Source organism: Rhineura floridana, chromosome 2 (genome assembly GCF_030035675.1).
Source record: "Rhineura floridana isolate rRhiFlo1 chromosome 2, rRhiFlo1.hap2, whole genome shotgun sequence".
Lineage (NCBI taxonomy): Eukaryota > Metazoa > Chordata > Lepidosauria > Squamata > Rhineuridae > Rhineura > Rhineura floridana.
The window spans coordinates 95,060,365-95,072,675 of NC_084481.1; the positions used below are offsets into that span (position 1 = coordinate 95,060,365).

The 12,311-nt window shown below is 42.7% G+C and overlaps 1 protein-coding gene across 2 annotated transcripts in view; it reads left to right on the top strand.

Annotated features, from left to right (window-relative positions):
- Positions 1–211: 211 nt before the first annotated feature.
- The window catches only part of ALDH3B1 (aldehyde dehydrogenase 3 family member B1), a 33,884-nt gene continuing 21,784 nt past the window's right edge, over positions 212–12,311 (top strand). The window contains exon 1 of one of the 2 annotated variants that reach the window (XM_061609509.1): positions 212–318. In XM_061609509.1, the coding sequence (XP_061465493.1) occupies positions 309–318 (10 nt within the window). In that variant the 5' untranslated portion in view covers positions 212–308. The remainder of the gene's footprint in view (positions 319–12,311) is intronic. The other variant, XM_061609511.1, reaches the window with a different exon arrangement.

Below are 12,311 nucleotides of genomic sequence, written 5' to 3' on the forward strand. Positions count from 1 at the left end.
TGCCCGGGTTATCTCCACCCGGCCAGTCATATCCTTTGCATTAAATATCCCCTTCTTATCCTTGTGATTTTGACAGAAGCCCCGCCTCTCCTCCTTCAGCTCCAATCAGCTCCTAAGTGGCTTGGCCAGCACCCAATCACCATTGCTAGAGATGAAATGCAGGGGGAAAAAAGTAGTAAAAATGTGCTGAGTCAAAGGCAGTTCCCAAAGAAACAAATAAAGTGCTGAGACTTCCACCCACCAGTAGCACCCAGAGCCAGCCAGACGTAAAGAAGTAGAAGGACAGGCTGAGGATTACAACATCAGCAATGGAAAGAGGTACTACAAATGTAGGCTGGGAGATACCCAGACTTGTCCCTCTAGAGATGCTAGTTCCAGCCCAACTAGAGCTTCAAAGAATTTGGCTGGCTTGAGAGGGCAAGGGGAGCAGTACGTTCTGACTGCATATGCGATAAATTAATTCAGATTGGCACACAGTGGGTGTTGTCAGTGGCTCTGGAGATGTTGTGTACAGAATGGGTTAGAGAAATAGGTTATTGGTGTTCTTGCACTGGACCTGAGAGATGCCAGTTTCAATCCTGGTCCTAGCCACGGGACTCACTGCAAGGACCTGAGTGTTAGCTCAGCTTCCAGTTTCCATCTGTAAAACAGGAAAAAGAATTTTCCTCACAGGATCATTGTAAAAATAAGTATTGCAAGGAAATGTTGATATGTGGCTTGAGCTTTGGGCTGGATTTTAAGAAAATGTTAAGGACATCTGGCCAGCAACCAGTTGGCCAGAACATGTGACTGTTATTGTCAGGGATGAAGTACAAAGAAACAAGGCATCAAAATGTGTGAGTCAAAGGCAATTTGTTTGTTTAAGTGATTTTTATTCCACCCTTCAAATTATTTTTTCCCCAAGGCAACTTACGCTAAAGGTGGTTATAATTTGTTGGCAATGATGGCACGGTATATTAAAGGTTTCTCTACAAAGGAAAAGGTCACAGGAATATATCAAGAACACAGAGGAACCTACCTACTGATTTGGGAATAACAGGTATTTCAGCCCAAAGTTTTACAAAGCCGTATAGGAAGTCTGAAAGGTAAAAGTGTCTGGTCTGTATTAGGATCAAGGCAAGCAGGAATCAAAGCGATCAGGGATCACTGAAGTTCACAAGATGCTGCCCTTCCCCCACCCCCCATGAATGCACTCTGCCAAATTCTGGCCACATGAGGTCTTCTGGGCAACCTATTGCTAACAAAGGAAAGTTCAGAAATCTACTGAGCACCAGTGACTTTGAGCCACAGCCCATATATGCTGTCTTTTGCTACAGTGCTGTGCCTTTGTTTCTCCTTCAGATGACATTAATGTGACTCCTTTAACTCAGGGCACTGAGGAGAATTTTGTCTGTGAAATATTTGAAATTCCTGAGATGAATAAGACCTGAAACCCACCAAGGGTGAATGCTGTTATTCTCTGGTCACCTCCACACCATATATTTAAAGCACATGGTTTGCTCCCCAAAGAATCCTGGGGCTGCGGTTTGTTAAGGGTGCTGAAAAATGTAACTCTGTTGGGAGTAAACTACAGTTCTCAAGATTCTTTGGGGGAAGTCATGACTGTCAAAGTGGCATAAATGCGTTCTAATGTATGGTCTGGATGTAACCTTTTCTAGGCAGAAAGACAAATCTAGTGCTAGACCAAAAGTCCATTGTCAGCAACATCAGACAAGGCTTCCGCTGTGAGCAAGACCAACAATTTCTGGGGTGAGGGAACTAGTATTTACTGGGTTTTATCATTTTTCATTATATTTACCAGGAAAATTGGGGGGAAGAAACAAAATTATAGTATTTCCTTGCTACACAATGGAAACATTATTGCAGTTTTATAATACTTTTCCAGTAATTTATGATCTGCTTATTTTAATTTTTTAAAAAAATAGAAAGCATACAGCAAGGATGGAGGACCTGTGGCCCTCCAAGTGTTGTTGGACTCCAACTCCCATCAACCCCAGCAAGCAGGACCAATGGTGAGGGAAGATGAGCAGTGTAGTCTAATAACGTGTGTGTGTGGAGCAACTGGTCTTTCAACCCTGCTGTCCAGGTTCAATGGAACTTATTTGCTGAGATAAGCAACTGGTCTGTGGGCGAAATCCGGTCTCCTGGGTGAAGCCATTTGATATCTTTCCCCAGGGGGAAAGAGGGTGTGAAGAAGCATCATGTGTGACAATGGGATGTGGCAGCTAGCCATTTTCAGGAGGGGAAAATAGGGCTGAAATGGTCCTTCAGCAAAAATAGTTGCTGACCAGTGTGCTGCTTAGGTGGTCAGCCACCCTGAAAGAGGTGGTGATCTGACCGCTCCTGAAAAAGCCCACCCTGGACCCATTGGTCTGTGACAATTACCGACTGGTCGCAAATATCCCCTTTTTAGGGAAGGTGATTGAAAGGGTTGTGGTGCAACAATTGCAAGTACTCTTGGATGAAACAGATTATCTTGACCCATCCCAGTCTGGGTTCAGGCCTGATTATGGGACTGAATTGGCCTTGGTCGCCCTGATGGATGACCTTTCTTCGGAGAAGGACAGGGGGAGTGCGACCCTGTTACTCTTACTTGAACTCTCAGTGGCTTTTTATACCATTGACTGTGGTATCCTTCTGGGTGAGATGGGTATTGGAGGAACTGTTTTACAGCGGTTCCGATCCTATCTCCAGGGTTGTTTTCAGAGAATAGCATTGTGTGATTGTCTTTTGGCCCCCTGGCAGTTGTGCTGTGGGGTGCCATGGGGTACCATCTTGTCCTCCATGCTGTTAACATCTATGTGAAGCCCTTGGGAGCGGTCATCAGGAGATTTGGGGCGAGGTGTCAGCAGTACACTGATGATACCCAGCTCTATTTCTCTATAACATCTGAATCGGCAGAGGCCGTACAAGCCCTGGACCACTGCCAGTGGTGGGCTGGATAAGGGACAATAAACTGAGTCTGAATCCTAGCAACACAGACGTGCTGTGGGTTGGTGGTTCTCGAACTCAGATAAACTGGTCAGTTGCCTGCTTTGGATGGGGCTGTACTCCCTCTGAAAGAGCAGGTCCATAGTCTGGGGGTGCTCTTGGATCCACCTTTGTTGCTAGAGACCCAGGTGACCTCAGTGGCTAGAAGTGCCTTTTACCAGCTTTGGCTGGTAAGGCAGCTGTGGCTGTTTCTGAACTGGGATAGCCTGACCACTGTTGCCCATGCACTGGTAACCTCCAGGCTGGATTTACTGTAATGTGCTCTATGTGGGGCTGCCCTTGAGGTTGGTCCGGAAGCTGCAGCTGGTGCAAAATGAGGTGGCGAGACTGCTCACTGGGGCAGGGTATTGCCAACATATCACTCCGCTGCTGAAAGAATTGCACTGGCTTCCCATTACCTTCTGGCCAAGTTCAAGGTTCTACTTTTGGTGTACAAAGCCCTATACAGCTTGGGACCAGAATACAGTAGAGCCCCACTCATACAGCAGGTTACGTTCCAGACCCCCGCTGTAAAGCGAAAACTGCTGTAAAGCGGAACCCATTGAATAGAATGGCGCACGATGCGTGAAAACCGCCATAAAAGCGGAACAAGTGCCCTATGAGTGGGCTTTAGTCTAATTGCATCTAATTGAGACCGCTGTATTAGCGAAGCGCTGTAAAGCGAAGCGGTGTAAAGCGGGGCCCTACTGTACCTGAAAGACCGTCTTATCCCTTATATACCCAGTTGATCACTGCGTTCTGCAGGTGAGGGCCTCCTGCAGATACCAGCTTATCGGGAGGTCCATTCTGCACAACATAGGAAACAGACCTTTAGTGTGGCACACCTACCCTGTGGAATTCCCTCCCCTTAAATAAACCATCTCTGTTATCTTTTTGGCGCCTATTTAAGACCTTCTTCTTTCAACAAGACTTTTAAGTTGAGTCTTATCCCAGTCTGCGTCTGTGCTGGAATTGATTTTTAGTATGTTTTTAAACCTTTTTTAAAAAAAAACAATATGTTTTTAACCCTTTTTAAAGGATGTCTTCAAAGCTTTTTTAAAAAATGTTTTAAAATATGTTTTGTTTTAATATATTTCAAAGTCTGTTTTTATGATGTTTTAAAGTGTTTTTAGTGTTTTTGTTTGCCGCCCTGCGCTCATGCTGGGAGGAAGGGTGGGATATAAATCAAATAATAAATAAATAAAATAAACTTCAAACAGAAAAAAGTTTGTGGAAGTTTGTTTAGCAATCCATATTAGCTTAAACAAATGCCAATTTACACATTAAGATTCCATTTCTGTTTAAGCTAAACAAACTGATTCCCATACAGCTTCCTGTTTCTTATGCTGTCTAGTTTGACAACATAAAAACACAATTTTTATATTGTTTGTAAACTGCCTTGTAAATCTCTGCAGTTAAGAGGCAGTGTATAAATATCTTTCAACAAATAAACACCAGCAACAGAGTTCAGCAAGTCCAATGAACCACAAAAAATATTTTCATTTTTAGTAAGGGAAAAGATGTTTGTTTAATGTTTTAAAACTTTGTTTAATCTATGAATCTGTCATTTTATACAATCAGAAGTTTAATATGTACTGTACTAAAAATGTAGTATATGAACAGAATTAAAGCAGAAAGTGCTAATGCCTTACACTGGGGTACATTAATTTTTCCTAGGGTAATAAAAACTACCCCAGTAAATACAAAGCCAACTTGTGAGTTCCCACTGCTGTGCTAACCAAGGTGCAACCTTGCTTTGACATGGGCCCACAGTTTGTACGCAACACACACAATCACCTAGATTACTAGACAGCTTGGAGTGAAAAAATAATACTATTTTCTTTCTTTTGGGAAATAACTATACATTAAGCTAGCAAAGTAGTGGAAAGAACCTGTTGACACACTTCTGACAAGCCATAAAACTGTTGCCTCTTTCACAATGAGGCACAGATGCTCCAGAAAAATGAAATTTCTGTTTATTTAATGCTGTCTGCACCACTGGCCATGTTCCCAATGTTACCTGAGGACTTTGTAATAATTGTGTGTGCGGCTGTTTTGACTTGGGTTTGTGTGTGATCCTGAATGCCCTTGATTTCAGAGCAGCTTTATTTATTTTTGTTTTATTTATTTACTTCAAGTTTTTCTATGGCACCTTTAAGGTCAAAGTCCTCCCAAAGGTTTTTCACATACATAAATAAAAACAAAATCCACTTCCTCTCGCATTTGCTAAAGCTCAGCTGAAAACAGGTTGTTGTACATCATAAATGCTGTGAGCCAGAGGGACATTTTGGAGAATGATGAACGGCAATCCTGTGTGCCTAATTATGACAGCCCTTTGATCACCTACATTATTTACAGCTATAAAACTGGATGTAAAACAAGCAACATAAAAACCTGCAGGGTCCTGCCTCATGGTGGAAGATTATGAGACATGCATCAGCATAGCTCCATCTACCTTTCTTTCTGCATGCTTGTTCTGCTGCTGCTGCTGCTGCTTCTTAAATCAGGGCTTTTTTTAATAGGCAACCAGACCCAAAATGGACAGTTACAGGAAAAAATGGGAAGTTCAGAAAGAACATTTGAGTAGTCCAAAAATTCAAGTCATACCAAAGTTGTACAGTATTATGTTAGACAATGTAAAAGTGACTGGTAACAATGTGAAAAGTAAATTACATAGTCCAGTCTCTCCTCTGAAATCCCACAGATCCCACTCCTACTCTCCACAAAATATTCACTAATGTTTTTAATATGAAGGAAATGGTTCTGTAACATGGAGACCACTTTCCTAGCAAGTCATGTGATGTTGCCAATGTTATAATAAGGGCAGTGATGTCAGAATAATCCCAGTATGACACTCTGAACAGGGAACCTATTGGGTAAAGCTACATGAAACATTTGTGCCTAAAAGTATAATCACAGCACAAAATGATTGAATTTGAGTTTTGAGAGGAGAGAAATCTTCTATCTAGATTTATCACTGTAATGAGACCTCAAAGAGGCACTTGGGATGTATGACACTGCAACTCTCCCAAGATCTCTCTTCACAGATGGAAACAAGCTTTTCTTACCATTCAAAAACCAGCAATATCCTAGAATCTCTCTCTCTCTCTGTCTCTCTCTCTCTCACACACACACACAGAGTGACTTTTCCTTTCTTTTTTTAAAAAAGCTCTGCTTAGCATCTCTCTTCCTTTTAGATGGTTGGGTAATGATGATAAAGCCAAGTTGTTAGGAGAAGGCTTGTTTTTTTCAGCTTGGATGTTGCTCTCCATCAGATCTTTCTTCCTCTTATTTTGCTCACACACTTTGGAGCAATTGCTGTTCCCTGCTAAGAGGCAACAACATTAGAGGACATTGGTTTCTGCATGAAGCAGAGAATCAGCTAAACATTAGTACTGCTTTTTAATGTTTAGCATCAACTTTGTGTATCATTATATGATATATTAAGGAACACAGTTTGGGGCGATGAAGCTCACTGGATGAACATCTTGGCATGCAGGAGGTTCCAAGTTTAACCTTGGCATCTTCAGTTAAAAGGATCTCGGGGAGCAGACCCAAGGAAGACCTCTAAAAACACTGGAAAACTGCCAGGTTTTTGGTGTAAAATCCATTTGGTGCCTTTGCACCCACAGAAAGACTATAGCTTAGTAGCAAAGCATTTACTTTGCATGCAGAAGAAGTCCTGGGTTCAATTCCCAGCATCTCCAGGTAAGGCTGGGAGTGAACCCTGTCTGAAACCTGAAGAGATACTGCCAGTCTGTACTGACAATACTGAGTTAGATGGACCACTAGCCCGATTCAGTATAAGGCAGCTTCCTACATCTATACAGCAAGATGCTTGATCCAATGGGTGCTTCTGCTAAGGGAAGAAGAGGAGAGGCAATTTTGGCTTATTTCCCCCTCTTTCTACAGTCCACAGTGCCCTCTGAAAAGCAGTCTCAGAGGGTTGGGTGACCCTCCAGAATAGGGTAGAAGGTGGTGGTGGTGGGCTGAAAAGGGAACCGTGAACCAGCAAAAAATCATCTCCCTTCATCTTTCATTAGCAGAAACTTCTGCTGGGTCCTTCTGTAAGTACAAAAGTACCAACTAGATTCCATAAAGAATAGTATGCCAAAAGCACTGCATGAGAAGGAAACAAAGGGGGCAGTAGCAAATGAGATTGGAGGAAAAGGTCATCCAGGCGTTTTCATGGCCTGCTGAGTATTGCCTTGCTGGATCAGATCAAAGTCTATCTGGTCTGATACTCTGCTTCCAATACTAATCAAACACGCAAAGAAGCTAGCACGAAAGGAGCATAGCGGTGATATCGCTGCCTGTTTAGCATCAGTGTCTCCAGCCTCTGGTATACAGCAGAGATATACTGCCTTTGAACATCATAGCTCCATTTAGCTAACATAACTAACAACCATTAATAGACCAGACCTCCACAAATTTGCTTAGTCCTTTTTTAAGCCATCCAAAGTAGGAGCCATCATAGTATCTTGTGACAATGAATTCCATAAGTTAATTATGCATTGTTTTCTTCCGTTTGTTTTGTAACAGCAGGTGATTACTCACTTCCATGTGTGAATCAGCCACCCTAGATTGATAATCAGAGACAGAACTCTCAATTTCAGTGAAGACAGTTAATGTGTTTAGTTAAATAACTGAGTGATGAACGTGCATATTGGATGCTTATGTTCCTTTACTTTTGTACACCACCCTAGAATCTTTGCAGATGAAGGGCAACCCAGAGGCATTTTCAATACAATAATGATAAATGTATGCATTACTTCATAGAGAACTTTAAAAGTAAGGACTAGAGCCTTGATATTGTTAAGGGGAACAGTTTAAGGCAGGGATGGGGAACCTGTGATCCTCCAGATGTTATTGGGTTACACTGTCTATTGTTCCCCTATCTAGCACACCCAATGATCAGGGAGGCTGGGAACTGTGGTTCAACAACCAGAGATGACAGGGTCATGGTGACAGAAGAAAAACATGGCATTCACAACTGACTACAGAGGAAGATATAGTAGGAAGGTGGTGTTTTCAGGTTATCAGAAGCAGTGTTCAACTACACTGAGAACCATTGATCTAGGGGAGAGATTACCAGAAGGATGGACAAGGTCCTTATCAGTAGATTCAGAGAAGAAACAGTAGATCTTGAAAAGGAAGGAGTGACATGATTATGACTGCATGTGAGAGAGATGGAATGGAAGGAGTCAACACCAATTTGTGGGCCTTAGAAGTCCAAGAATTGGGGAGGGACCCAGCTAGGCACTTCCTTCATACATGCTTTGTTGCCTCAGGAAGACTAGTTTGGCCAGTTCTATGGCAGATATGGTTATAAGAATCTGAAAATCTGAGCAGGCTAGTGTCCGTGTGACACATAATGTGGACAGTGATCTTGTTTTAAACACAGAGCTAGGACTGTTTGCTGCCAGTCTAATTAACAAGCAGATGCCTGAAGGCTTACTAAGGCCTCACCCTTTTCCATTCCCTTCAGGCAGGATGCTGGTTTTCAGATAAGGGTCCTTTGCACATTGCTGTTATGTGTACAAGTAAATAGTTCCTTGTAGAAGTCAAGAGTCTCAGAATTTAGAGATCAAGCCTCCACTAAGGGACCATGGAGTCAGGATCCAAGTCCCACATCTCCATGCTCCAACTGTAAGGAGATGGAAGGGCAGAGTGCCAAATTGTGAGCCTACTGTAATTAGCCTAGAACAAATTCCAGTAAACTCTGATTAGCCAGGCATGCTGACTCATACAAGGGACTTTACCATAGGGCTCACACATTTCAAGACTTCCTTCAAATGACCATTCTGTGTGTTCCCTATATTTAACTAGCAACCAGTATAGCCGGCACACTTCTTTCTTGTAGAAATAAAACTGCAGGGCAGGAAAACAGAGACCGGCTGGGAATGCCAAATCAAAACATAGATCACAGAGAGCAGATCAGCTCACAAGTCAGCATTAGGGGATGGAGGAGATGACGACGACAGAAATTGGCTCATATTTTACTTGTTCTTTGATTTTTGAGCTGTTATGGAAATACACTACATGTCAGCTTCCAAACTCTTTGTGAAGTCATAATGGAAAAAAAGCTAGTTTTTGAAGGAAACTCAAGCTTGTCTTTTTAGAAAACACTTGAAATGACAAAGGGTTGAATCCAGACTTTCCCCATTGGTGTAAAACCATCGAAATCAACTGGACTTAAGTTAATGGCTCTGATCTAAGCGTGACTAAGATCACATCCACACCATACATCTAAAGCACTCTTATATGCCACTTTTCACCGTTATGGCTTCCCCCAAAGAACCCTGGGAACTGTAGCTCTGTGAAGGGTCTCCTAGCAACTCTCCGCACTTTTGACAAATGACAGTTCTCAGGGTTCTTTATTTTATTTATTTATTTATTATTTGATTTATATCCCGGCCCTTCCTCCCAGCAGGAGCCCAGGGTGGCAAACAAAAGCACTAAAAACACTTTAAAACATCATAAAAAACAAACCTTAAAATACATTAAAACAAAATAATTTAAAAAAAAATTTTTTAAAGCTTTGAATACATCTTAAAAGAAAATGTTAAAAATATATTGTTTTTTAAAAAAAGATTTAAAAACGTATTAAAAGCAATACCAACAGACGCAGACTGGGATAGGTCTCAACTTAAAAGGCTTGTTGAAAGAGAAAAGTCTTCAATAGGATCCGAAAAGATAACAGAGATGGCGCCTGTCTAAAATTTAAGGAGAGGGAATTCCACAGGGTAGGTGCCACCACACTAAAGGTCCGTCTCCTATGTTGTGCAGAATGGACCTCCTGATAAGATGGTATCTGCAGGAGGCGCTCACCTGCAGAGCACAGTGATTGACTGGATATATATGGGATAAGACGGTCTTTCAGGTATCCTGGTTCTAAGCTGTATAGGGCTTTGCACACCAAAAGTAGAACCTTGCTTGAACTTGGCCTGGTAGCAAATGGGCAGTCAGTGCAATTCTTTCAGCAGTGGGATGACATGTTGGCGATACCTTGCCCCGGTGAGCAGTCTTGCCACTGCATTTTGCACCAGCTGCAGCTTCCAGACCAACCTCAGGGGCAGCCCCACACAGAGCGCATTACAGTAATCCAGCCTGGAGGTTGATTCCCTTTAGAGGAACCATGACTGTTAAAGTGGTATAAAAGTGCTTTAAATGTATGGTGTGGATGTTGCCTTAGGCGGTAGTCTAAACCTCACTTATCTGGGAATAAGTCCCAATGAATTCAATTGAATTTATGTCTGAGTAGACATGGTTAGAATTGTGTTGCCATTAAAAACCCCAGTAAATACACACGCAAATCCTGTTGTCAGTCTCTGCCCACCAAGTGAAATAGTTTATGGCTATAGTAATTAGCAGATAACGGCCAGCAGCCAGGCTGTAAATCTGCTTGTGTTGAGGAAAAGAGGCCGGCAACTACAACAGGCATAAATACCGGGTGGGAAGAGCCAAGAGAGTGTAGAACAGACAAGTCCTTAGGAGTCCAAAGTCAAGTACCGCAGATCCAATTAGGCAGGGCAGGGTCAAAGACATGGAATCACAAACCAGGCTGGCTACAAGGTGACACGGAAGGTCAATGTTGTTTCCAGCAAGAGCTCCAAGCCACTCACAGCCTTTTAAGCTCAGGGTCTGAGGCCATGTGTTTGCAATCAGCCTTCCCTCTTTCGAGAGCTTGTGGTTCTTAAATGGGTCAACTGCCTCTGTTGTTCCAACACCTGTTGGCATCTCCTGTTTGCTGGGATCAGCATAGCTTTCTGGTCACTCTCTGAATCTGACAGGATGGCTCCAACAGGGACCTACTCCTTGTCTGAAAGTGAAGGGTCTTGATCTGCCTCTTGGCTCATCCCTTTCCCTGGGTCTGAAGTCTCTCATTCCCCTTCATCTGTTGAGTCTTCTGAGGGGGGCATGATACCTGTTTATCTCAGATGCTATGTGCAGCTCAGTTTAAAAGTTGTTTATTAATCTGGATTCCACTTCTTACCCATTCCTCTCTTCTAGCTTTGTGGGAGATGACATGTCTCTCCTCTCCATTGACTCACTCATTATCTCTGAATTTCCTCGTAGAATTCAGGCCTCCTTTGGTATCTTCTTTATTTCTTTGCTGAATTTCTATCTCATTTTTTTAAAGTTTAAATTTGGTAATTTGCCTTGATTTCATATATAAATACAAAAGAATAATCTGCCATAAAACACCCCCTAACAATTCAGTAATAAAGAGACACATGTAAAAAAGGAAATAGCACATAATATTTGGAAAATAGTCAAATACTTGCCACAACAATCATGATCTCTTCTACAACAGCAGTCTCTCCCCATCCCCACGTGGTCAGTTTCACCTATCCTAAGCATGATTGCAGGGGAGTAAATGCCACTGAACTCAACAAGCATGCAAATGATCAATCCATTCTCAGCAAACTTGCACAGGATCCCATTTCTTACCTCCCGGATCAAAAAGCAGAGAAATTCACTAATAGGCAAAAAACGCTTGCGGTTTAAGAACGTACCTATAGCCAACAGATATTTCCATCAAACTTTAAAAAGCAGGGAAATTGGGCAGCCATAGTGAATGCACCAGTGGAGCAGGAGACCTGACAGCCTCTCTGAGATATTGTACTGCCCTATAAATTTGTAAAAATGCAAACACAATTTGGGTTGGTCTTTCACAATCTAATCCACTTTCTGTGTCGCTTGGAAGAATTTCAAGTGTTGGGGTGTTGGGCAGCATGATGATGCAGGCCTGGGACTAGTCCCAGGGATCCAGTAATGCCTGCTGCCAGCCCTGTAAACAGTCATGGCTTCCGTCAAAGAATCCTGGGAAGTGTAATGTGTGAAGGCTGCTGAGAGATGTTAGGAGATCCCTATTCCCCTCATTGAGCTACAATTCTCAGAGTTCTCTGGGAAGAGGGGCTGACTGTTAAGCCACTCTGACAACTGTAGCTCTGTGAGGAGAACAGGAGTCTCCTAACAACTTTCAGCACCTTTCACAAACTACACTTCCCAGGATTCTTTGGGGGAAGGTGTTTTAAGTGGCATAATAGTGGAATAAATGTATGGTGTGAATGTGGCCCTAGATGGCGCTTGTGCCCATTCCAAATGTAGCTCCTCTGTACTGCTGAGAGGAACATGTTTAAACTCAGCAGTCCACATAGCTGGCCTCCTATAGACGGGGGGGGGGGGATCTGGCTTCCCCTGGAAAACTTTGTGCACTCCTGAATATCTGCTACATTGCCCCTCAAATGCAGCCATTTTGACATCTGCTTGACACATTTTTACCACGAGTACCATCCTTGAGCTGAGAGCCAGTGTGGTGTAGTGGTTAAGTTGTT